Source organism: Triturus cristatus, chromosome 4_2 (assembly GCF_964204655.1).
Source record: "Triturus cristatus chromosome 4_2, aTriCri1.1, whole genome shotgun sequence".
Taxonomy (NCBI): domain Eukaryota; kingdom Metazoa; phylum Chordata; class Amphibia; order Caudata; family Salamandridae; genus Triturus; species Triturus cristatus.
In genome coordinates this window covers 513968230-513996104 of record NC_140586.1, presented here as the reverse complement: position 1 = coordinate 513996104, position 27875 = coordinate 513968230, and the positions used below count along the sequence as shown (strand labels likewise).

Genomic DNA, 27875 nt, shown 5'->3' with positions numbered 1-27875 from the left:
ATTAATCTGTGCCGATCTTCTGTTGATTTCTATTTTTGGTTACATTTTAATGAATTTGTTATTATGTAATGTATTTATGTAAACTTGCTTCTGCAATTTTGTCAATAAACATTTTAAAAGGAAAGAAAGATACTGGTTAAGAATATTTAAAAAAACATTCAAAGCACACACAGACAGTCCGTATTTTAAGAATAGCTGGGATATAATAATCTTCTTATTCCAGAGTTGTAGAATATAGTTAAAGGCGCTCTATTCTCCGCACAGACATATGATGTTTCAATGATTATACATTCCTCAATAGACAAAGGCAGACAACACGTGTTTCATCAGAAGACTTCCTCAAGGCTGTTTAGATTAAGACGTTCCTGAGCAAAAATAATTTAATTGTGAAGTTACGCCGACTCTGTGAAAATATCACTCGGTCGTGGTGTCCTGGAAATAGGGTCAAGAGAGAATTCCTGCGGGAATTCCTGTGGGGGAGTAGTGTAGCAGCGCTGGACCCTAAGTCTTGCAAACTGATTCAGCCTTCCGAGGTCTGTGCCGGAGAGTGGACAATATTGAGGGAGAAAGGTTGTACCCCATGCTGGTAGGAGAGGGAGATTCTCAGAACAGGTGCCAAAAGGAAAAGGGAATTACAAACAACAATAGTCCCTAGGAAAGAAGGGATGGAAAAAGCAATAAAAAAGGGCCCAATCAGTACTTATTTTTAGAGACTTGTCCAGCCGGACAGTGGTCATGAATTTTACTAATATAATAATAAAACAGAGATATCAAGAAAATTTACAAAGTGGGACACAAGCCTGTGTCCAATACATATAACAAAACAGAGAACAGGGAACCAAAGGTTCAGGCAAGAAACAATGTTTGTTGCAGATAGCACAATTAGGAAATGAACCAACAAACAATTCATGGAGCACCCTTATGTATCACACTTAGTATTTTTAAACATATAGGGTGTTTACAAGTGTCGACGGCGTTTCGATCCTATTAAAAGAATATAAGGATCATCATCAGGACAACAATAATTATGCCTGTATAATATAACCTGAATAGCCTTGAAAGAAAAAGGGGGAGGGAAAAGAAGAAAAGATATCAATTAGGACAATAGTTAATCAAGAAGGACATGATTTAAAAAGGACAAGGTTTAAAAGGTCGGAACAATAGCAATTCCGTTCATCATCATATACCAAGAAAGGAGGAATAGAATAAAGCCGAAGGCATGGAATAGCGTTATGACATTAATTCACATGCATAAACCAATCATTGGATTATCAATTGTATTGCAGAGTATAGTACATGGCAACGTGTAGCAAGGAGCAATACCTTTTAGTAACCATGCCATTCAAGGAAATAGCGATTAATGGTGCAACGGTCAATAGGCTTAGAGTAAGCTTGTGACTATCTAGATACATGAAGAAGGTGTGATTTAATCATATAACAAGGGGAGAGGAGAGGAATGCAGTAACATCGTAGGCATAGAATTGCGTAGTGACATAATTCCACATGCATCAACCAACTCATTTCACTGGATTAACAATAATATTGCAGAGCATAGTATGTAGCAACTTGTGGCAAGGAGCAAAAAACCATAAGTGAACATGTCTGTCAATGAGAGAGCGAGTGCAACGGGCAATAAGCTTAGAGTGAGCTTGTGACATACTAGATATATGGCGAAGGTGTTACGACGATCTGTAGTGCTAAGAGGAGGGACGAATAGTGATAAGTGGCGGGCCGGAAGAGACAAGTTATAGCTAGTGCGGCCGGTGCATGAAACTTACCGCAGAAGCGGTGGATCCAGGGCGTTGTCTGTATGTGAAAGAGGAAGAGTTAGGGTGTTTCCGAGGGAGTGCAAATACGAAAAGGGAACGAGTGGAACGAAACTCACCGTTACTTGGATGGAGGATATTCCGTAACGGGTAGGGATAGGTGAGTAAAGCCTTGGCTCAATTGCGTGACGAAGTCGTCACCGGGCCTGGGTAGTAGTTCGCGATAGTATGCTGTGAAGGAGAATGGGTAGTTAGGAACCAAGCGGCATGAGGTTAATTTACAAAGCGGATGGGAGTGAAGGAAAAGGGGGGAAACTCACCAATGTATAATGGTAATAGCGAGAGTCCGTCAGTGCGGGGAGCAATAATCCGTCAATGCGGCAGCTACCAGGGAAGGAGACCATGAGTGTGTTAAAGGACAGACGGAGACCCTGATTGGTCGGCCCCGGGCTGAGGCATGAGAAGAGAAAAGGGACAATGGTGTATAGTGGCGGCCATCTTGGAAAAGTCAAGAGTTGAAAGGATATATGGAGTTCTAATGAGACAACAATGTATTCATCGAGACAGAAGAATTTTTCACTGAGACAGAAGAATATTGCGGTTTAACACGAATTAAACAGTAGTCAGATCACTGAGACAAATTAACCAGCAATAATAAGGAGAGGAGAGAAGAGAATTGAACATTTTTTTGGGGGGAAAAAGGAATAGTTGCACTGAAAGGAAAATGGAAACAATGGCAGTGACACTGACGACAGCTGGTTGGATGGGCTGTTGTCTGAGCATCCTCCACCTTATAATCCAAAAGCAGAGGATGGAAGGCGAGACTCAGCCAGTGCATGTATTACGGGAAGTGTAACAGCACCTAAAACGGGTCCTGGTACAGGAGTAATGAGGAAGATATCTGCAGGAGGAGTTGGGACAGGAGTGTCCACCTTAGGAGGGATGGAAAAGAATGGAGTTAGCGCTGCTTCATGGTTACCAGTAGCTCTTACAGTACCGGCCACTATTGGTCCTGTTGTACCTGTGCATGACACAAGTTTGGTGGGAATCCTTAATCAGCGACAGCCTATGCAGATTGAAGGAACTGAAGTGGAAAGATCAGGGAGCATCAATGGAAATAAACCATCTCTATTGCCTGTGGAATTTAGTACCCCGTTAGCAGCTACTGCTGATCCTTTGGGAGTACACATTGCTTCCAGTACTAATCGTTCTATACCTATGGCAAGTACTAGTTCAGACTTATGAATGTGGGAAATACCAATGAAGGAGCCAATTGGGCGCAGCTTCAGAAGCAAGTATGAGTCAGGGACCGCAGGAAACCAACATGTCTTAGATGTGGCAGCTTTGGAATCCTGGTTGAGAAACCACAAGGAGGGTCAGAGTAGTACATCGAGTCAGAACACCATCAAGGCTGCAATAAAGGCAAAACTATTGGATGTGATGAGGTTGACTGCTGAGGTAGACAAGATCAATAGTGGGAATTTGCTTTTGGACAGGATAGAAACTTATGAACCAGTTGACCTGTTGTTTGCAGCGAAGGATGTCACCCGCAGGGCAAGATGAGCACATGAGAAGTTATCAGAGTTAGTTCAGAGGTATAAAGTGGATCTGTGTTGAACGAAAATGTTACAGGGAAATCATAGGCTCAACTATAGTGAGCAGGAGCTGGAGGAAAAGAGTGTGACAGGATTGAAAACACAGAGAGTTGGTTGTAGGAATAAGGGATTGGAGTATGTTGGATAGATGGACAGATAGATGGTCAAAGAAGAAAATTGCGAGAAAGATGACAGGGGAAACACCACCTCAGGGAGAGGGAACGCTGGGAGTCGAGGCCTATCCATTATGGGATGTGTCTAGCGGAAGGTATGAGCATGTTCCTTGGAGTAGAGGTGACCTTGCTGCATTTACGAATGATTTTCCAAGGCTGAGCGGTTTACGGACTCTGATTTTGAAAGCCATCGAATTTCCAAACTTCGGAGTTCCACTGTCTCCTCAAGAAATTGCTGCATTGAGAGCTGAATTGTTACAACGTGTCATTGAAGAGATTGGTTCTGATCTCACAAGGGGCGTAAATTGAACTTTTGAACTGTAAATATGTTGCTTGAAATAAGATAACCTAGGCCCGAGTGGAAGAAGAAAAACATTTGGGACTTTCATCTAGAAGAAGAAAGAGGGCTAGGGTAGTCTTCCAAGTTGTGTAAATACTATGCCAAAGACTGTAAAAAGAATTTTCCAAGAGTCGAAGGAAGTTGCTTAAAGAGTTTGTTGAACATGAGTTAAGAGGTGGAGAAAAGAGACTCTTTGTGTTAATTCTGGAGTCTGGAAATTCTAATCGTAGGCACAAATGTACTGTAGGTACACTAATTGTAGGAGTAATTTTAGTGAAAGCTGTAGTTATTACCGAATCCATTTTAAAAGCATGTCTTTGTTTTTTTAGTCAGACAAGCAGAGAAGAAGTTACATCATATAGCTTGAGTCGTTATGCTTTGCATAGGAGAAGGCCTAGGAACCAAGAACAAACTGTTGCAAAAAGAAGAACACCGTCATCCCATGGAAAACTACCTTAAGGACTGTACCCAGAGCAGATGGTGTGACCCGCAAGGAATCTTGGGAAGGATACCTGTAATAATGTAATGTTGGGAGTAGGGAAAGTGCCCACTTCTTCTTCCTCTGCCTTCGGAGAGAGAGCATCTTAGAACAAGCTCTGTCTTGGTAGCTTCATACTTCATTGACCTATAGAGTGGAGAGACTTCTCATGAAGACTCCACATGCTGACACCTTTTATTCCTTTCCTGGAAGATGCTTAAGTAGGGATGTCACGTTAGTGTTAGAGTATGGATAGATTAATGCTTTATATTCATCAACCTTGATGCAGGGAAATTTGGAATCATGCTTTTTGATCCTCTGCATTTTGCTTCTTGAATTAATTGTTCCACTTATGTTACATTGTCTAAATTGGATACCCAGATTTAGCTTCATGCTAATTCCAATGTATTTTTACGCTCTTGTCTTGAGGTGTCTTTATCTTCAGTTATTTTTGGCTTTGTGATAAATTAACTAACCTTACACAGTTGTCCGTGTTTACTATGTGTCCAAAGGGAATTCTTTTAAAAATTGATTGGCTAAACAATTAAATTTCTTCCCTCTGTGCTTACAAGCTGCTAAAAAGAACCATCGGATTGTGAGTCTAGAACAGGTCTACAACTTGTGGGCCCGGCTCTTTCACTCCTGAACTCCAGGAGAAAGCCAGGAGTATCTCTGTTCTTTGTCTCAGGAGTTAGCCAGGTTAGCCAGGTGTACTACAGGAGTAAGGCATGTCTATGCATAGCAAACTGTTTGTGACTTGGGCCTGGTATTCCAAAGATTCTTGTCATGTTTAGAAAGCTTTTAAATGTTGATTGTGTTTATCAACCCGCTTCATTAAAATAAAAGTTCATTTCCCCCCAAAAAAATCTTTTCTCATTTACATGTGGAAATCTTTTTAAATTATTAAACAGTATTTTGTGCCACAGTCAACAATTCTAAAATGTATTAAGTGCCATACAATTCAAAATGTGAGCAGTAACCTTTTTTTTAACTTGCATAACATTGCAACAATTGTTCGTGTAGTTAATCTTAGAAAGTACTTACAGTAGACAATGCTTGCATGTACATGATTGATGCTTTTGCATTTTGCTCTGTATTTGGTATGAAAGTACACCCATCTTCTAAAAGGCCTGTCAACACATCATCTCTGCAGTCCCTGGATGAGCAGGAATTTCCTTTGCATTCAATATACTTGTGAACACCTTGAATATTTTTTGAACACCTGAGGTAGGAGAATATTAACAAAGTGAAAAGCATGTTTATCTTAATGTTAAAAGAAAGCAGACAATAATGAGTTAAAATATTTTAATAGCTTAATCAATGTGTGATCAATGTGTGAAACAATTAATGTACTGATTTGATACAGCATTTTACAGGATCATCACATTTCCATCTTTTATCATTGCCTCGGCATTACACTGCTTATTTTGCGATTTTAAGGGGAAGTAGTTTAGCAGCTGATTTGGATTTGTATGTAGATAGTCCAAGTCTGTAATTGCACTAAAGAGCTTACAAATGATGAAATGGAATATGCCCAAGCTAATTACAACAGATTATGTTTTTTTTATTTAGTTTCAAGTATTTTCCTTTGCAAATCATTTACATATAACAAATTGCAAAATTCATAAAATGTTTCAAGCTATCAATATAGGATAGTAGTAACAGCGAATTTTTCATGTGCTTCAGGTGTTGTGTGTGTGTGTGTGTGTGTGTGTGTGTGTGTGCGTGTGTATGTGTATGTGTGTGTGTGTGTGTGTGTGTGTACAAAGCGAACAGTGTATTCCTAAGATTTAAGGGCCTGACTCTATATTGAAACAAGTCTTGTGGGGAGCAGATCGCAGTCTTCTAGACCCATGGGGTGTCATGAGTTGGGCTGTCATGTGTGTTGCCTTACATACCTATCAAGGTTCATTTCTAGTGTGTCTTTATTCATCGTGGCATAAGGCCATAATTAATTAGTTCATATGCATTTATACTCATTGGCGAATATCCTCAAGAAAGTGCGATAATCATACCCAAAATCGGTTAACTCAGTCTTTCATATCCCCGTTTATCGCGGGAAAATAACTCAGTGTTAACGTCCTATTGACAACACGGCGGTAACATGCGATAGTTTCCCGAAAACGTATCAAATGTCTGTGATAAACTCACCAGGACGGTGATAAAAATCTAAACCCGAACGTGAAAAAAGTTGCGATGGGCCCAGCTGCGATAAAAAAATCAGCGATAATCTTCGACAGGCCTGCAATTCACACATGTCAGGTGGGAAAAATCACTATAAAAGTAGAAAAAAAAACCACAAACAAAACCAAAACAACTGCGAAGCACAATGGAGGTAGCCGGAGCAAGTACAGAGGACAACCAGAAACCCACAAGCCCCACGGAGGACCAGCCTGGGACCTCAGGGTCAGGGAAGGGCAAGGAGAAGGAGAAGTGGATGACGCGGTTCAGTCCGCAGGAAAACAGGATCCTGATAACGGAGGTGATAGAACCCCATCAATTACAGTTCGTCAACTCCACTGTGTCATTGGCAACAAAAATTGGAATATAGCAGTCCATCGTGGACAAGGTGAATGCAGTTGAAGTGCTGAGGAGGACAATGGAAGAGGTCAAGAAGCGCTGGAATGATGTGAAGCGCAAAACCAAGCAGAAACTCAACAACCAGAAGGCAGAAATGTAGACTGGAGGTGGGAGTCCAGCACCACAGGAGGAGCTGGATGAGGTGGATGAGATGGAGGAAATGGTGTCCACAGTCACAGCGGGGAGACAGTGGCAGGAGTTCGGGGACCGGACACTGCTCAACATGACCTGACACAACAGCAACAGGGAGAGTAACGACCAGGAACTGGGGGGACGGGGGGCGATGGGCACAATGGCACATATGCACAATTAAGTATAGCACAGTGCAGACCCACAATGACTCTGGATCATGTCCCTGACCCCCTTGGCACACTGCAGCACACCTAGATACAGGTAGGCCCCTGTCGACTATGTGCCCAGAGTGGGCCCTTCCCACACACCACCAATCTCACAACCAACCCATGCACATGTGCTAAACACAGGAAAGCGGCGTGTCTGTGAGCAACACTGACAATGCAACTGACACTGCATGACGTAGAGCATTGCTGCAGTCAATATATCATGAAATGTTGTACATCACAACACTGAGGTGGCTGAGTGTGGACCACATCCGTAAAGGAGCAGGTCACACTCTGACACATCCATGTGCACAAGCAACCCCTGACGTCAACAACACATCTGCGGACAAACCATGTCCCAGACTCCCAGCTCCCACCAAGAGCCCAATGTACTTAAGTATGCAACATCGGGGCGCTAGGTGGCGCACGACCGCGATGGCCGCACGCCTGTGAGGCTCCAGTCCTTCCGAGCAGGAAAATATACTTTTATCCCATCCTACAATGCTGAGATAACGCATAGACATCACCGGCAGCTGCTTGATGTCCCGCTGAGTCTGGGGATACCACGTTTGTGGATTGAGCCTGGAAAACTGCCTGGGGAGCAACGCGGGATCCAGCCAGCGGAGCGTTGCGCTGTGCTCTGAAGCCTGGAGGCGGCTGACCGCGCTGGGGGAGCCCGAGGCCGCAGAGGCGTCAGACACACACTGAGGCCGGGCGCCCGTTGGAATGCACACCAAACCTCCGCGATAAGGATGTGGGTGCTTGCGCGGAGGCACGGGCGGACTTTGGCGCTTCCATTCACCGGCGGGAGTGCTGTACGGATCCTCTGCCTCGGGTACTACGGCCGTAGGACCCGCGGCACTACAGAGAGGAAGGCCTACGGTGCGCTGCCACTTGCGGAGGGGCCGAGGGGCTGGCGCTTGCGGAGGCGGTGAAGGAGCCCCCAGATTTAATAACTTGCATCACTGACTTCCTGCACTTCCCTGCCGGACTGAATTGAGGACAGTTCCGGCATCGCTGCGCTTTTGCCCACACTGCATGGAGCGGCCGACATTTTTTAAATCTGGATTGTCGTGGGCTGGTGCCGGAGTGCGAGCCCCTGGGGCCTGGCTGAGCAGTAATCTGCTGGCTGTCCCTTCCTCTTCAATGCCTGCTGATTGTTGAGCCCGGGGCCCATGAAGTGCACATAAGTATCTCCCATTGCGTATAGTTTGAGCCTGGCAGCCATTTTGTGCACCCTGAGACTAAGTGAACTGACTCGGCTACAGCGGGGACGCTGACCCTCATTGGCTGGAGTGCCCGGACTTGTTGCTTCTTACCCGTCTGGGCTCCCCACGGGGCGCAGGGCTTACCTGGAGAGCCTCTGGATGCCTGGGGCCGCTGTTTGTTGATACAGTCTTGGCACACTGTCATACCACCTTGCCTGAATTCCTGGTGGACACTACGCTGCTGCAGTAGGGGGCACATGCGAAGAAGCTTGGCCACATCTCTGGGGCGCTAGGTGGCGCACGACCAATATGGCCGCGTGCTTGTGAGGCTCCTGCCCGGCCGAACGGGACTATACGAACAGGGAGGACTCGGGTGAGAGGGGCCTCTCCTGGGACCGCTGGGATTCCCCCGCTGCGCAGCCGTGTCCCTGAGAGCATTGAAGTGGTCACTGTGAGAGAGGGTGGACTACACCCATTGGCGCTCTCGGCGTTCTGAGGGTGCGGGAGATAATCGCTCCGCGCTTCAACTGACATTTTAAGAGCCTAATCGTGAAAGGATTGTGGGTTGCAGCCCCCCCCTTGAACATCTCGGCTGTGGTGCTACCTCGCCTGCCCTGTCGCACAATGGGACACACGGACGCCAAACAGTCCAAGCTGCCCTTCGAGGTGCGCCGAAAGCCACGGTCAGCCTCGCAGGAGAGTACTGGGTCAGGAACTTTGGACGCGCCGGAGGAGGACTGGAAGAACCTCCTGTTGGGCATGAAGCATAGTCTTGCATCTATCGGCGCCAAGATTGATACGATGAATGAGCGCATAAACACCGTGGTGCATTAACTGGACCAGCACGAGGAGCGGATAAAGGAGGCCGAGACCAGAGTCTCCCACCTCGAGGACGGGGCAGCGACCAGCCGGGGGAACATGGCACAAATGGACAAACTCTTGAAGATCATTGCAGACAAAAACAAGGATTTGGAGACCCGCTCCCGGAGGAATAACGTTCGCATTCTTGGCCTGGCGGAGTCCACGAATGTTGGCCACATGGAGGATTTCATCGAACGGTTGGTGGTGGAACTATTTGGCAGAGAATCCTTTTCAGCACACCTAACAGTGGAAAGAGCACACAGATCATTGGGAGCTCGCCCACCTCCGGGTTCCTCGCCACGGCCGGTGATAGCCCGGTTTTTGAATTACCGGGACAGAGATGCGGTCCTCCGGCTGGCCCGGGACAAAAAGCAGGTCAACTACGAAAATACAGTATTGGCGTTCTACCCCGATTTCACCCCGGCAGTTCAGGACGCCAGGCGTAAGTTCACCGCAGTCAAAAAGAAGCTCCAATCGCAAGATATTTCGTACGCAATGCTCTACCCGGCAAGACTGAGGATAACACACAAAGGCATGCAACATATTTTCCAGAATCTGCAGCAGGTGGAGGAATACCTGAAACGCAGCCGGCGGGCGTCATCCGGAGGCCCGAAGACACAGGGGCGCTCTGGGTCAAACTCCCCACTGTCGGACCCGGACTAGACTCTCCTCGGGGTCCGAGGCTTACTAAAGACTCTCCTGGATGCTGCGATGTGACTGATGGGCCTACAATTGGTGATGTATTATTATTTCCTTGTTTCTTCCGCCCTCCAGCATGAAGTCCTGCTCGGCACCTCCCTGCCGCCCCATGACAGCTGCCCACTGCCAGGTGGTGCAGTAGTTGGGTGAAAGTAAGGCGGGAGGAGGGAGGTCGTGGGCCTGGGCATTCCCCATGTGGGCATTCCCCGAATTTTTGACATTGCAGGACAGTCAATGTGGGACATTGACATATGTTGGGGTGGGGTGGGTTTCTGTACACAGCAGGTTGGGGTTGCCAGTGTGGGAGTTGATGAGGGGCACTTGGGGTATTAGTTGTTTGTTTCTATGCAGCGAGATCCACTTGACTACGGCTATAGACACAGGTTGTTATAAAATGAGTCCTGGCAGACACCACACGTGATTTCAATAGACTGAAGATTGCAACATGGAAAGTTTGAGGCTTGAATAACCCCAGAAAGAAAAGGCAGGTGCTTGGGTACTTAGATCAGCATCACATCGAAGTAGCCATGCTGCAGGAGACTCACCTTGGCCCCGGTAGCCCGCCACTGTTTGCCTCGTGATGGGCGGCACACCACTGCTTTGCGTGTTACTCCAACTATTCCTGAGGTGTGACCATTCTAGTAAGGCGAGGGGTGCCATTTTCCCCAGGTGGTGTGGAGGTGGATGGGGGTGGCCGGTTCTGTCTGCTCTGGGGGAGGCTATACTATCACAAGGTACTATTCGCAAATTATTATGGGCCCAATATTGATGGCCCTCACACACTGACTAAGCTATGGAATAAAATTCAGGAGATAGGCACCACCTATATCATCTGGGGCGGAGACTTTAACACGACGCTACAGCCGAGGCTAGATAGATCCTGAACCAACTCAGCACATTTTACACGTATGCACCAGATACTGAATGATATTGTGGGAGATGGTCGGCTGCTGGACTCCTGGAGGCACTTGAACCCTGGGCAGCGGGAGGGTACCCACTATTCGACGGTTCACTCCTCATGGGCTAGAATAGATTATTTGTTCTTGTCGGTCAGGATGGCGCACTGGCTGAGTGATGTGACCCACTTGGCACGGACATATTCCGATCACTCTCCGTGGTAGCGACACTACAGGTTCCTCTGCAACACTCCCCGTATAATAGCTGGCGACTAAACCCTCTACATCTGCAAGACACTGTGTTTAAAACAAATTAGAACAGGACATACGGGATTTTTTTTAGCGCAATATTACGCCGGTCTCCAGTGTGACCGTGGTATGGGAGGCTTTTAAGGTAACGGTCAGGGGATGGTGCCTGTCCAAAGGTGGAGGCATTCTCAAGGAGCTGCGTAGGGACCTCTCCAGATTGGAGGCTGAGCTGAAAGCACTGGAACAGGAAGCTAGTGGTGACTCGGGAGGGGATAGGATCAATGCCACCATCCGTACCAAGCTGACGGAATTTGGCGTTTTGGCAGATAGGGAGCTTAAATTCAGAGGGAAACCGCACATGGCTCGACGCTATGGGGAGGGGGATAGGCCAGGGAAAGCTCTGGCTATGGCGATACGTCCTCCCCAGTTCTCCAACTATATCACGGAGATACAGGATGGTCAGGGGCAGGTACATCGGAACCTCCCGGACCAGCTGACCACCTTCCGGGAATATTACAAGGCGCTATATGCATCTCAGCGCGGTGCCCCACTCCAACTGCACGAATACCTTGAGGATACTGCTCTGGCCTGGCTGGGGGAAAATCAACAAAAATTCCTGAACTTGGAGTTGGAACTCGATGAAATTACAGAGGCCATCGTGCAGATGAAGTCTGGTAAGGCACCCGGGTCCGATGGGTTGCCTATAGAATTCCATAAAACCTATGCTCACATACTTGCTCTCATTCTGAAAGACGTCTTCTATACGGCACTGGAGGAGGGTAGTCTACCTAGGACAATGCGGGAGGCTTTAATAACCTTGTTGCTGAAACCGGGAAAGCCCCCAATATCTTGTGACTCCTACCGCCCCTTGTTGCTGCTAAATTGTGATACTAACATACTAGCTAAGGTGTTGGCGACTCGGTTGGGCCTGCTGATGCAGCGGCTGGTTCTCCCTGATCAGGCGGGGTTCATCCCGAGCCGCGCAACATCGCATAACTTGTGGACGCTGGCCGCAGTGTTGCAGGATCTTGATCCCGCTTGCTCGGCAGTAGCGGTCTTCCTTGACGCCACCAAGGCGTTTGATTCCCTAGAATGGGACTACTTGCTAGGCGTGTTAGAACGTATGGGAATGCCGTACACTTTATTAAACTGGATTAAATTGCTCTACGGTAAACCGGTCGCGTCTGTCCTGTTAAATGGGGCTAAGTCTTTACCCTTCGACATTTCCAGGGGCACGCGTCTGTGATGCCCATTATCCCCCATTTTATTTGCCCTTGCCATTGAACCCTTAGCGGCGACGCTTCAACAACACCATAATGACAAAGCACTGATATATCCCTCCAGGCAACTGCTCATTTATTTATATGCAGATGACATGACGCTGTATGTAAAGCGGCCCCAAGACAATCTCAACCCTATACTACGGGAAATAACCAAATTCAGAGTCATATCGGGGGTACAAATCAATTGGTCGAAATCGGCAGTTTTCCCCTTAACTGATGTGACGACTCCATTCCCTATGGATTATCCCCTAAGGTGGGAATCGGAAGACCTGAAATATTTGGGTATTCATATCTCCAGAGATAAGGAGGTATTAATGCGGTTAAACTATGGGACAGCTATGAATACGATTACTGACAACATCTCCAAATGGCTGCGACTCCCCCTGTCTATGGCCGGAGGATATCATTGATCAAGATGGTATTGCTGCCGAAATTATTATATTTATTTGTTAATATCCCATATCACCCAGGGCGGTTCTTTTTACGTACTTTAAAAACACAGCTCACACGACTCATTCGGGGGGGGGAAGCAGGCGCGTCTCAACATGGCCACGCTTATGCTACCATATCACCAGGGGGGATTTGAGGTTCCCGATTTTGAATCTTATTATTATTGTGCACAAGCGCACTTTGCTGCTTACTGGTTCCACCCGCCGCCCTTTATGCCTCACTTGGCGATCGAGGATGGCTATATGGCTCCTACGCCCCCGACGGGCTACCTCTTTGTTGCGGGGAGGGAACAGACGCGAGACCCATCTACGGTAGATTGCACTATACGTGCTTGGCAGCGGATGGCCCGCCGTTCGGGATCCTCTGTGATGTATTCGCCTAAAGTGGTCTTGGCACGGAACCCTGCGTTTCCAGTGACGGAGGAAGGGGCTTGTCGAAAGATGCTTGACAACCTGAGATATTATACCTGGGGAGATTTTTATTTGGCAGGGCAGTTCCGCACGAGGGAACAGTTTTTTGGGGAGCATGTGCCGACTGTGCTGGAGACGTTTCTGTACGTCAGACTCCATCACACCCTAAAGACGGTGACCCCCGACTTCCCCGCGGAGCCGGTCATATTTGCTCCTCTGCATGCGCTTTTGCAGACAACACCCCCCCGTCACGTCATATCGCTATTATATAAACACCAGCAGGAGGCAGCACAGTCCGCCCCCGGCCGTGCTCGGGGAGAATGGGATGCAGACTTGGCTGTTCCATTGACAGATGAACAATTGGAATTTAGTTGCGGGCAGATGACGGTCATTACTGGCAACAGCAGGCTGCGCCTTATTCATCTCAAGTTTTTGCACCGGTTATACTACACCCCTACTAAATTGTACAGATTTGGGCTCCAAGATAATGATAGATGTTTACGCTGCGGGATGGCAGGAGCAGACTTTGTACATCTGGCATGGAGCTGCCGGAAGGTGGCAGGGTTCTGGGAGTTGACGTTTAAGGGGCTTTCCAGGATGATAGGGGCTCAGCTGCAGCTGTGCCCTATGGTCGCTCTTTTAGGACTGATTAACACTGCTACTACTAAGTATAAGAAATTCTTAGCCATGGGCCTGTTACTAGCTAGGAGGCAAGTGGCGAGCATGTGGGGTAGGGGACGGGCCCCCAAGTTTAAGGACTGGGTTACTTCAATGGTTACATGGCAGGAGCAACTACATGGGTATGCGGACCTTCTTCCTACGAGATCGCGTCCGCGGGACATATGGGGTCCTTTAACTGCGTATTTGTTGGCACAGGAGGAGAGGGCTGTTGAAGTGAATGTTGACGTCACATTGGGGGCGGGAGGTGAAGGGAGGATTGAGGCCTGTGCTTGAGGGGCGAAGATTGGTGCCCGGGGAAGGGTCCACCATAATGCCCGGATGTGCCGGTCGACCTGGGGGTGGACTCGGCTAACACCTGGGCCCTGACATGAGAGGCGGTCCTGCAAAGTGGAGTATGGGGGTCTTACCTGCCGGGGGAGAGGGGAGCTTTTTGTTGCACCTTTATACAAGACAGATTGGGGATTGATGGTGGACTGTGTTAAAGGACACTGAAGTGACCAGTATTTGATTGGACTTTTGTTATGACTCTTGTAGCCGTATTATCAAACATGTAGGGATGGGGGGGTGGATGATTACCTCATCGCTGTTGGGGTGCGATGAAGGGGGGGAGGGATCTGTACATTGCCACAATTTATATTACGAAGTGATGTCTATTATGCTGTATCGTGCAATATTTCAATAAAGGTTTTTGCAAACTTAAAAAAAATATGCAACATCTTAGCACTGTATAAGCACAGGAGTCAAATCCACACCGCAGGAAAGGGATAAGTAGGGCAGCAAAATCAGAGCTGCAGAGACGACTCTCCCAAAATGCAGCACACACACATAACATTCAGAGCACATCAACATTGACAACAATGTGGTTCAAGCCGCAACACGTTCACAACAGAACAGAGGACACAACTGGTGCTGCTTGTGTGTAGAAACTGGCCAATCAAATTTGGCATAGCAGGGAAATGTGCGTTGATAATGGACAAGTACAAACACACATCCGTGATGATGTAGAAATGTCCACTGTTCCGCCACAAATAGGCAGCTCCTCCCAAACAGTCACAATGTACACTGTCATGCAGTCTGTATGTAAACATGTACAATGTGTCAACATACATGTGAATACAATGTTAAACTGCATCTCCCCTTCACATTACAGAGGGAGAATCAACACCTTCTACAGAGCAGACCCAACAACTCTTCACTGATGATGAAGATGACCTCCCTAACATCGACACCGACGCCCTCCAACAGCTCATGGACAGCCTCGGCACCCCACCTCCAGGAGCAGGGCAGCCCAGCCGCATCAAGGAGACCCCAGCCCCTGCACAGACCACACAGCAGGAAGCACCCACCACAACAGCTGCCTCCCAGGACCCCCACAAACACATGGCCTTCCAACGCCGTGTGTTGGGGTGCCAGGAGAAGATGGCTGAACAGGTGCGGGCGGGGTTCGACCTCATAGCATCCAAACTAGATGTCATACGTGGGTGTCTAAGTCCCATCAGGGACCACTCACAGTCCCTAACGGACACCCACAGTCCACTCCATGCTCTCCAACAATCCATGGCTGATATCGCTGGAGTCCTGACTCTGAGACAAGAACAACTGTCTAGACAGAGTGGCTCCAACGATGTCAGACGGAAGTTGGGACACAAGCAGAGGATCATGGAGAACATGGAGCGGATGCAGGCGGAAAGAGCGGCTGCACACGAGCGAGAGGTAGCTGGGTTCTCCCTTGCCCTGCAGACCCTCATCATGGCATTACTGCCACAATGCCTGGCACGGATGAATGCTGCTGCTACTACTCCATCCACATCTCCGCCCCCTGAAGTGTCAGTGTCATACAGTGCGGCAGATATTCCAGCTCCGGCCCCTGATGTGTCACTGCCACACAGTGATGCAGACAAAACAACACCACCTACATGTGAGGCACATGATACATCAGAGGACGAAGATGCGGAAGATTCTGCCTCAGTGGTAAAAAGGACGCAGTAGCATTCATCTCCGCCATATGGCCTGTTTCTGCTTGGTTTTGCCCTCCGCATCATTAACTTCCACTGTCCCCTGAAAACTCTCTGCGACACTCACCTTGGACCTCGACATGGACTGCCATATTCTGTTTGGTTACCAATGACAAAGCATCAGACTGCAGACTGAACTCTTCCTCTTCCAATGAACCTGCCATTTCCTAAAGGGCTCTGAACTGAAAGCAATGCGACGCTGTTGAGCCACGCAGAGCATCCTCGGGACGCACAGGCTGTGGAGCCGCTGCTATTAGGCAGCCTCTGCGTCGAAGGCCGATGCAGCCGAATTTCTCACGCAGTCGATGCATTGCATCGGTTTCTGATTAAAACAGCTGCAGAACCCACATCTGAGGCCCAGACCTTGAAAGGGGCACCGAAGGCAAGGATAGGACTCATAGAAGGCAGAATCCAGCAGCACCAGCAGAATAGAAGAAAGTATTTTGTGTCCCTAAGACTTCAGAAGACAGAAGGCAACTCAGCAAGCCCTTGGAGATCACTTGGAGGGAAGGCAGAATCCTCCAAGCAGAGCCAGGGAGCAGCAGGCAGCAGGGCACCAAGCAGGCAAGCAGTCCAGTTGAGAGCTTTAACCATTCCAGCAGTCCTTCTGACAGAGGTTCCATTCAAGATCTGTTTTAGGGGGTCTAAGACCCATTACTTATACCCAAAAGTGCCTTTGATGTAGGCGGTGACTTCAAAGGAACTCTCGGAAATGCACAAGGATCCTTTTCAATGCAGTACTGTGTGCCATGCTTACCCTGGGGGCTAAATCAATGCTTTGTGTGTGGCCCGGACACAACCTACTGAAGTGCAAGTACCTCCCATTCCTCCCTGCCCATAAAGACCCATTAGAATGTAGATGAGTGCTCAGAATGCAGATGAGCCTCATCTTCCTGTGTCCATGGCTATCTAGAGGGAATGCAGAAAGTTTAGTTGTCACCCAACCCAGACATGTATTGGAGACAGGCTATCAGGCACAAAGAGCAGTAAGTACAGAGAAATGTCCATGTTCTTAAAATGACATTTCTAAAACTGTAATCTTAAATTAAACTTCACCAGTAAGGAGGATTTATTATTAACATTCCAAACACGTGAAACATGAAGAAGCTACTCCTCTCTGATCAGGAAATACAGCTTAAAAGTGTATTAAGGAATTCCCAATGCTGGCCTATGAGAGGGGTAGGCCTTACAGTACTGAAAAACAAAATAGGCTGTTTGTCACTACCAGGACATGCAAAACATAAAGGTACATGTCTTAATTTTACTTAGATAGCACCCAGCCCTTAGGATTACTTGGTGTCTACCTTAGGGTTGACTTATGTGTACTAAAAGGGGAGTTTAAGGCTTGGCAAGTAGTTTTAAATGCCAAATCGAAGTGGCAGTAAACTGTACATGTAGGCACTGCAGTGGCAGGACTGAGACAGGTTTGAAAGGCTACTTCCGTGGGTGACAGAATCAATGCTATAGCCCACTAGTAGCATTTGAAGTACAGGTCCTGGTTATATGGTATACCGCTTTTCGAGGGACTTACCAGTACAATAAATATGCTGATCAAGTATACACCATTGTCATCATTTTTAGGGGAGCAACACACGCTCTTTAGCACTGGTTAGCAGTGGGAAGGTGCTCAGAGTCCTAACGCCAACAAAAAGAATAACCCAAAACAAGAGTCTAACAAATGGTATGGTGCAGCCACTAGAAGAGGACAACATTGCAGACATTTATAAACTAATAATAAATGGGAATAAGATTCTAGTATCCTCATTCTGAGAATGGGCATAGACAGCGTAGAGTACAAATTGTGATCTACCTATGTTTTGTCAGTGCAAAGTCCTTGTGGGACTTGGCCCTTTTTGGCTAAAGTTCCCTAAAGTTTTTGCTTTTCCCCTAGACCTTTTTTTCTGACATGTGTTGCCAACTTAGATGTTTTGGACACTTTGGGCTCGATTCACAGAATTAACTTAAGACAAAATCCTAAACTTACTACTTTTGGTATTCACAGAATGCACTTACTACTTTTGGTATTCACAGAATGCACTTACTACTTTTGGTATTCACAGAATGGATTTCCGACTACTAACTTTACGTCCACACTCGGGCCGGAGGTGGAGATTTTGGCCATGGCTAAATCTCCGCCACTGGCCGGAATCCCCACCGCCGGCCCAGAAGCTCCGCCTCTGGCCCGGAAGCTCCGCCTCCGGGCCGGAATTTCCGGCCCGAGTGCGGACGTAAAGTTAGTAGTCGGAAATCCATTCTGTGAATACCAAAAGTAGTAAGTGCATTCTGTGAATTTCAAAAGTAGTAAGTGCATTCTGTGAATACCAAAAGTAGTAAGTTTAGGATTTTGTCTTAAGTTAATTCTGTGAATCGGGCCCTTTGCCACTGCTAACCAGTGTCAAAGTGTAAGTGTTCCCTGTATAAAGTAATGGTAATTGGTTGTCCATGATTGGTATGTTTGCCTTACTAAGTAAAGTCCCTAGTACATTATGTGTGCCAGGGCTGGTAATGCAATTGCTGCTAGTGGACCTGCAGCACTATTTGTGCCACCCACACAAGTAGCCTTAAAAAGGGAACTCAGGCCTGCCATTGCAGGGAGTGTGCGCAGTTTGTGAAACTGCCATGCTGTTCTGTCAAGTGCACTCACTTGCCAGGACTTACCTTCCCTTTCTGTGCACCAAAGACACCCCTATGGTACGTCTAGGGTCCCCCCTGGACAGGGTGTAGTGCATCTGAAAGGTAGGACATGTACTATGGTGTGTGTCATGTCCTGACAGTGAAATAATCTCCATTTCGTTTTTCATTGCTGAAAGGCCATCTTGCCCATTGGATAAAATGGGAAGGCTGTGTAATATGTTTTCCAGCCTATCTTCCCAAAAGCTTAAGATGGAAAGGTGAAGTTTAGTATGCCTGAACTCACCCTGCAATAACACATCTTTTTATGAAGATGGTTTTTGCATTATCTGTTTGTAAGCCACTCTTTCAGAAGTGGCTAGGTTTTTGTGCTTTAAACATTTCTGTGTGTCTCTGCCTGGTTGTGGATTGACTGGCTGGATTTGAAAGCGATAGGATCTGGGGAATGTCTTGACCCAGGGGGGGAAGTGAGATAGGACAGGCTGACCTGCATCTGGAGTGTAGGGGGAGGAGAAGCCCCTAGAGGTGAAGAGGCCTGGGCTGGTGCTATAAAACAATTGCCCCATCTCCTGCTGAGTGATTGAGAATCCAGACCCCCACTAATCAAAGGAAGAAGGTGTTTCTGGTAGGGAGGCACCCAGAACTGGTTTGAGCAGGGGTCAGGGCCCCCTGTAATACAAAGACTTCAAAGCCATTGAGGGGTATAACTATGGGAGCTGAAGCCCCTGAACTTTGAGGAATGGCTTGATCAAGTGTGAACAAGACTGGATCTACTTCGTAGTCAAGAAGACCTTTGCCAAGGAAGAAACAACTGAAGAGACTGATGGATAGGACTGCTCTTGCTGTGTGATATGGGGCTGGCCTGCAGCTTGCTGTTTCAACCAAGGAAATGCTAAAGGGATTTTGCTGTATGCTGTGTCCCCTCTGCTTGAAGGACTTTTCTTTGTGCTGTGTCCTGAAGTAACTGTCCCCAAGGGCCTGAGGTGAGCTGGCTCCCTGTTTGGAAACACAGGAACACAAAAGTTTCCAGAGAAGACTCTCAGAGACGCTGTGTGCGTTTGCTCTGTCTAGCCTGAGACCTTCATAAGTTGTGCCCTGTGATCTTGGGCACGTGGAGTTCCAAACGAGACTCAGCAATGCAGTATGTGCTTGGTGCAGCCTGAGTCCTTCTAGAGGATCGTCCTGTGAACATGTGCACCGGGAAGCCAAGTAAGTCTCAGCGACGCAGTGTGTGTGTTCTGTTTGCAGCCTGAGACCCTCGCCAGAGGTGCCTTGTGATTGGGGGCGCCCGAAGATGAAGCGTGTCTCTAGCGACGCTGTGTGCATTTGCTTTCTACAGCCTGTGACCTGCACAAGTCGTGTCCTGTGATCTGGGGTGCCAGAAGATAAAGTGTGTCTCCGCGATCCGGGGTGCGTGTGCCTTCTACCGCCGGCGACCTGCGCGATTTGTGCCCTGTGATCGTGGGTTCCCGAATATCAAGTGTGTCTCAGCGACGATGTGTGGGTGTGTCGTGTGCAGCCTGAGTGTGTGGGTGTGTTGTATGCAGCCATGAGGAGTTGTTTGGTTATTGTGCACCCGGAGTCCAGTGAGTCTCATTGACGGGTGTAGTGTGCAGCCTGGGATTATCCCATTGCCCGGAAATTCAGAGAGATTGCATCGGAGGCCCAAGTCGCTGGACGAGGAGAGGAGAGTGGGTTTGCGCCCCCCAGGTAATGTGTGTCGACCCCTGAAGTGGGGCGCGGGCTTGGAGGAAGACACTCTCAGTCTCTTTCTCTGTCCTGCAATATGAGCCCCTGCTTTGGCGCGTATCGCAGCCCGTGTGCTTAGGGAGTGGCAGCACCGGGGCCAAAGTGCAAAGCTGCATTTACTGTGTTATATCTTATCCATGTGGGGGGGGCAACTGTGGCTGTAGACTAACCGCAAGCCAGCACGAGTGGTGGAGAGACCGCCGGAGGCACCGTGAATGGTGCTGGAGTAAATTACGTATTGCATTATTCCTGCATAACGGAGTATCTAATGATTGTATGACGCATTGCCTTATTCCTTTACAATGAACTGCCTGTTTGTCGTAATACCCATTGCATTAGTTTTGCATAACAAGATGCCTGATAGGTTTGTTACGCATTGCACTAGGTTTGCATAACGAACTGCCTGATAGATGTGTTACGCCTTGTCTTAGTCTTGCATTACGAACTGCCGGATTGTCGTATTACACATTACATTAGAGTTGCATACTGAACTGCCTGATATATGTGTTCCGCATTGCATTTGTTTCGCATAACGAACTGCCTGATAACTGTATTACACGTTGCATCGCTTTTTCCTAACAGAGTATCTGAAGGGGACCATAGGCATTGCATTACGGGGGCATAACAGTTTACAATGTTGTTGCATTACACACTGCATTACAGTAACAGTATAAATCGCCAGATAGCCGTATTACGATCTGCATCATTCTTATGTTGTGAAATACCTGATTGTTGCATAACGGTCTGCATATTAAGACATTAGGAGTACATAGGATTGTTTAGTTTAGCTCAATAGTAATAGGACAGCGGGAGTGTTACCCCGACGCATATGTTGGTTTAGTATTGTGTGGTCACATTGTATATCTTTTTATAAACATATACTTGTTTTTCTTTGAAACTCGTGTGTAGTCTATTTGTGGCGTCATTATTGGGTTGCTGTGAGCGTAATTGCAAATACTTTACACATTGGCCTTGAAGATAAGCCTGGCTGCTCATGCCAAGCTACCAAGGGGGTGGAGCGGGGGCTATCTCTAGAGGCGACCTGTCTTTCCCTAACGTTGGGGGCTCGTGGGTCCCTGTTTGGCCTACGGTACCTACCTCAGTCAGCCAGGGATCTGGGGCTTCTAACAGTCCTCCATTTAAAACTTGGAGCAATTTGCATTTCCTAAATACTGTGGAAAGTAGAACACCTTGATGTAATACTGCCTATTGTTCTCCATTTTCCAATAGGACATTTTGGCTTAAATATAACCTCATGGCACCTGAGAGAAATGGCTTTCAGAATGAGCTTGTAAGTGGCAAAAAAAGACTGCCTAAGTAATAGTCTTAATACAATTCTAAAACGTCCCTTTGATATGGAATAGGGGAGTTTTGGACTGATAAATGGTAGAGACACTGAAGATGCTACACAAAGTTGAGCTTATGATGTGGAGAATAGGCCTCCTAGATCTGGCTAAATTGTCAGGGGCAATCACATGGAGCCGTCCATAGATAATGTTATACAGGAACTCTTTCCAGAATATGCTACTCTGGCATATATTGTGGTAGATACAGCTCATTGGTTCTACTCACAGATACTGCCACTAAGTGCTTAGATAATACAAGTAATGATCAGATTTCTGTGAATAGGATACAAAGTTTATATAGTCAATGCTGCAAGAGAAGCATAGCACACCCAGTGCAAAAAGCAACAAACTTTCCTTTCAGCTACATTTTAACGCTGAAACAAGTAAAGAATGGAACAGCTAAGGTGATGTCAAATAAAAATGAAGGACTGTTGGCATACAGTTGTCAGGAGCTTTGGTAGTTCGAGTCTGATCAGGAAGCCAGCCAAACATCACCATTGGATTTGGAAAATACCAAAGCTTGCATCACTCCAATGGGAGAGGAAAAGGAGAATATAAGAATTACAAGACGCTTCAAAGGATGACAGGGGTACAGGATTTTGTTTTTTTCTGGTACCAAGATGATCAACAGTGACTCCATCTAGGACCCAGTGTGGGCATCTGTCATTTGGAAACCTACAAACAGAAAAGATGAGAGCAAGAGGCCTTTTTTTTTTTTTTTAGTTTTATGTAGCACAAACTTGACCCAAGGGTATCAGGTATCAGAGCGCTTTACATGAACATCAGTTGCCTTACAGATGGACACATTCATTTTGTTAGTCACTGGGAGATTAAGGGGCTGATTTGGATGTCGGTTGGAGTTTTCTTCGACCAACATCCCTGCGGTTTCGAGACTGACCGACCTCAGGTCTGCGGTCCGAAACTGCTATTATGATGAGACCGCACATGGTGCAGTGGCAGACTCCCATTTCCCTATGGGACCTTGTGCTGCAGTCGGAAACCGCCCGCAGCACAAGCTCCCATAGAGAAACGGGAGTCACTGTAAATCCCTGCACCGTCTGGCAGGCACCTCACAGTGACTCCCACACAGTGCAGGGATTTACTTGGCCCCCAACCGAGGGCCGCACAAGAAGGGGGGCCCTGCTAAGGGCCCCCAAAGTCACTTTCCGACAGGCTTTCCATGTCGGAACGCCCAACATGGTAAGCCTGTCGGAAAACAACATCATAATCCCAGAGGCGGAAACGCCGTCCGCACTGGATTATGCTTGGTTTCCAACTGGCAGATGGGCTCCAGGAGCCCGTCGGAATGTTTGAATTCTGACCGCCGTAATCCTAATACTGTGGTCAGAATTCAAACCAAGGATTTCGGTTGGAAAGCCCACCGACCTGTGGTCGGAGGCTTTCCGACCTACATCCTAACTAGGCCCTATGTGGTTTGCCCAGAATCACCGGATATTGAGCATCCCAGCCGAGATTCAAACCCGGTTCCCCAGCTTCGAGGTCGACTGCTCTACCCGATAGACCATATCCTCTCCCTGTGCTGTAACATTGCAGAGTCTACAGCAGCACAGTGCCTAGAACCGGAGGGTGTCTGTTGCCAAAGAGAATATAATATAATATGACACCTTCTCTTTTTGGCATCAGACAGCCTGTGTGTGTTGGGCAGCAGGGGTGAGGGGGGGTGAAGGGGTGTGGCGCAGCAGCTGGAATTGAGGGTATATAAAAAAAGAAGAAAAAAAAGAGGAGACATGGGGAGAGGTTGAGCATTAATAGGAGAAAAGTGAGGATGGAGAGAAACGGAGTGCAGTGGGGGGGCAAGAGATCCTTTCAACGGCCTGCAGAGCCGGCAGGGGCACACAAATGTGTGAGGCGGCTGCAGGCAAATCGCCCAGGAGGGGGCTCTGCATTTCAAAGGCAGGCTGTAAAACCTCTGCTGCCTGCTGGTCTGTTGCTCACCCTCCCTTTACTGGTTCAGCGACAGCACAGAGCCAGTAGAGAGAGGGTGAATGCCATGGTTTTGTTTTTTTAACATATTTTGCAGGCACTTTGTAAAAGATCTCTTGATTTTTAGAAAAGTGCCGACTCCGTGATTGTTTTGCAAATCGCGATATCCTAGGGGGTCTAGTGAGGCAGGAACACACTACACTACACTGTAGTAGAATTGTAATAGATAATTAATATCTTAGGGAGCAGTAAGTAATAGGCACAGGGACATGTAAGTCAAAATAACGTCTGTTATTTATTTAAAGAAAAATATTCAGGTGCTAACATAGGTAAGTGACAACAAGCGTGCCGTGAAAAGTGATGGTGACTTAAAACATCAACAAGCGTGCCGTGAAAAGTGATGGTGACTTAAAACATGGACATCGCATTGACAACTTATATTGCAACTCCTCAAGAATTTACAAAGTGTGAGGAGTTCCTGTTGTAGGGGGTCGACGGTGTTTCAATCTCAGCTATTCGAGATAATCTTCAGGACAAAACAATTGTGAGCAAGCTGAATTTGACCGGACAGGACCGGGTTAAATTGCTGAAGAAGCAAGAAATTAGAGGAATGGAGTAAGGGCGCCACAGGTGGCATGAATCACTGTAGGTCGGAGCGGGAATCGCAGGACTAGTCCAATAATGTCCACCCCTGAGGTGCTGAGGGGTGCATAGTGGGACCAGTATTGAGGACAGGGCTGCTTGAATGCCGTCATCCGAAGTTAATTAAAACGGTCTGCCACGGGAAGTGTGAAGGATCTTGACCGGTAACGGCCTTCTCAGGGCCATGTGATTTAGCCTGGGAACGAAGAGCTGAGCTACATGGTCTCAAATGTAATCTGTCCGGGTTGCAAAAGGTCTATCAATAATTTAGTTTTGACTTCTATATGTGGCAATTGTAAATCCAATACATCTGCTGCCTGTCTCATTGCTACGGCAAAGGAGGATCTCTCTTCCTGTGAAGACTAAGGGAGAGAACAGAACCCATGGCCAGAGAAGTCTCTGTACAAATTGTCATCATCATAGAGTAGGGGAAAGTGCACAGAGTCCGAACTGAAAAGTTGCTGGAGCGCTAGGGTGCTGCTCTGAGGCAAAGGCATGTAACGGACTGGGACTGGGTGCATCAGTATGACTTAGGGACACAATCTAGGTGTGGCTGAGACAAATTCAGCTCAGAGTTGTATAGGACTATTGGGGTAGGGGCCCTCCTCCAATGCTGGAGGTGTCAGGCTGGCATGGATTTTGGTGCCAAGTTGGGAGTTGGCTCTGACATCTAATCGGAACCTGAGATGGGTTCACAAGGCACAGACCGCACCAAGGGCAGACCCACAATGGTAAGTGGAAGGCAGGCCTTGTGATTTGTTAGGCCTGAAGGTGTGCCAGAGGGAGCCAGAAGACTGCTAAACAAATGAAATATTGCCTCTTTAAAGGCCTCAATCTGTTGCAATGTCACTGAGGACCCCTGGAACTTAGCTGGGGACAAGGAATGAGACTGAGAGAAGCTCTGACATTCACGCAACTTCTCAGGCTGAGAGTGGAGGAACTGGGGTGAATTCTATTTAGTCTTCTTGTGCTCTCCCGTTGACTTTCTGGAAGACTTGGACCATGACGAATACCTGTTGATGGTACAGTCCCGAGAGCTGGACAAGATCTTAGTCCTCCGCTTTGAGTGGGAGAGTGTTTGTGTATGTGTGCGCATATGTGTGTGCATGTGTATGTGAGAGAGATAGTCTATACGAGTGGTTCAGTCTGCATGGGCACCTTTATGCCTATTAGTTTCTGTGCATGAGGGACTTCGTGTCCTGAGGTCTGTTTCAGTGGATGCCAGCAAGACTGCAGGCTTGTGTGCTTGATTGTCTGAAGGTGGTCTGGATGAGCATCTCTATGTCAGATGCCCACTGAGCGTTGTCTTATGCATATGGGCATGTTCAGGTGTGTTGCTCTGTGTCTACATGGATGTCTTTAAATGTGTTCTGTTTGCATTTGTGCATGTTTGTGGGATCGTTGTCAAAGCATGAATGAATGTTCTAGCTCTCTGTGCGTACAATATAAAAAAGCCAAACCTATCAGCTCTGTTAATGCTTGTTCATAATGGTGTTGAATATGTTTTCTTTATGTCACATGTTTATGATTCTATGGCCCACATGCATCAAATCAAAAAACGGTCGCAAACGGGCAGATTCTCAGAATCTGCCCTTTTGCGACCGGTATTTTTGCATTTGGGATGCATTATCCCAAATGCAAAACTCGCAATTTAAGTAATCTCTAAATTGCGATTACTTAAATTGCCATTGCATTTAAGGAATCGCAAATTGAGATTCCTTAAATGCAGTGCATTAAAGTAAAAAAAACTAGCGATTTCGCTAATAGGGGGAGCAAATTACAATGAAGTTGAACTTCATGGTAATTTGCAAAAACTTTGAAAAATGCACTAAAGTGCGTTTCTCAAAGTTCCATTTTACACACACACATGCCCTTGGGGCATGTGTGTGTGCAAGATGTACTCATATGCAGATTTCAGGGCTGCAACAGGGTGTCCTTTTGACACCCTTGAAATTGCATTCTCAATTTGAGAGTCTCTAATTGAGAATCGCAAATTGAGAATTTCTTCCCATTCATTCCTATGGGCCTCTAGGCCCATAGGAATGAATGGGGAGGTATTCCTTAATTGCGACTTGCAATTTGCGAGTCGCAATTAAAGAATGTTTAGAAATCGCTATTTTTAAGCGATTTCTACATGCATAGCCTTTTGCTATTCCTTATTAGCGAATCCTTATTTTTCGCTAATAAGGAATCGCAAATGGCATTGTTGATGCATGTGCCAGTATATTCCAGCCATCGTTTTGTTCTAGCCAGAAAAAGAATTCAAATTCAAAATTGTCATTGTTGAAATGCAAAGACAAGGGTGCCTATTCCATATGTGACATGTCCTGGTTTCATGCTCAGGCTTTATGTTACATTCTGAATACCCAAACATGGCATAATGGATGAGAACAATTTAAGTGAGTGAGCTAGGTCAGCAAGAGGTAAAAAGTGGGCCTATTCAAAGAAGTGTTTTGTCAGTAAAAATGTACACATACATCAACACTGAGTACGAATCGTACCTTGTGGCTTGTACATTAATGTTTCCAGATATATAGAATGGTCTGTCATTGTTGTATTCATCGAACACGCCCCATCGGAGGTGGGCCCATTCATGAACAAATACTCGGCCTGTAGAAACAATAAGAATATTTAAGCCTGAGTTCATACAACTACATATTTAATCATGTCAACACATGCAACCAGCAATCAAATGAGTCAGTTTTCTTTTTGAAAATAAGGGAGATAATGTTGCTGCATTAAACTCTAGAACATACATCTCAAAAAGGGCACAATCCGCTGACAAATTCAGTTAAGCAAACACTGATTTGTCTGAAACAACCTTTAGACAGCTGTACAAGCCTAAGTCCAGTTTCACTTGACTGGCCCCAAGGAAGTGAGTCTTTGTTGCTGCCCAAAAAGATTAGGAAATTTGCCAAACTCTCACCCACCTTCAATGCACTCTGGCTCATTTTACCAACCCATGCAATAATAAGATGACAAAGTGTTTTTTAAACATCTGTGAAATACTGTTGGCCAGTTCCAAATGTTAAGTAGCTGCATGAGAGTTAAGATGGAGTTAGCATAAATTTCAAATCAAAATAACAGGCTGACACACTAGTCACAGAATAATATTAATGTTAATGCCATTTATAACGCGCTTGAATCACCCCGAGGGGTATCTCGGTGCGACCAGGCAGCCAAGCAGAGTAGCGCAACCAGCTCAGAACAAAACTGTCTTCAGTAATTTCCTACAGCAAAAATGATCCGTACAAGTCCTAATATAGCGTGGTAGCTTATTCCAATATAAAGGGCCAAAAAGGAAAAGGACCTGCCGCCCAAGCGAGCCCTCTTAATACGTGGGATACTTAACAGTGATTTCTCACATGATCTCAACAGTCTAGGAGGGTGGTACTGTCTAAGTTTGGTGGCTAAGTAAACAGAGCCACAACCAGTTAAGGCGCTGTGTGTAAGACAGCACAGTTTGAAGATAATTCTGTTCTTTACTGGAAGCCAATGAAGGGTTTGAAGGAGGGGCGCAGATGCGGTCATAGCAGACAGA

General features: G+C 46.8%; 1 protein-coding gene across 2 annotated transcripts in view; it reads right to left on the bottom strand.

Annotated features, from left to right (window-relative positions):
• LOC146834646 (calcium-activated chloride channel regulator 1-like) overlaps nucleotides 1–27875 on the bottom strand; it is a 1200823-nt gene that overhangs the window by 881538 nt on the left and 291410 nt on the right. For both annotated transcript variants that reach the window (XM_085602117.1, XM_085602118.1), the window contains exons 4-5: nucleotides 26836–26944; nucleotides 5397–5574 (exon numbers count right to left, since the gene is read on the bottom strand). In XM_085602117.1, the coding sequence (XP_085458243.1) occupies nucleotides 5397–5574; nucleotides 26836–26944 (287 nt within the window). The remainder of the gene's footprint in view (nucleotides 1–5396; nucleotides 5575–26835; nucleotides 26945–27875) is intronic.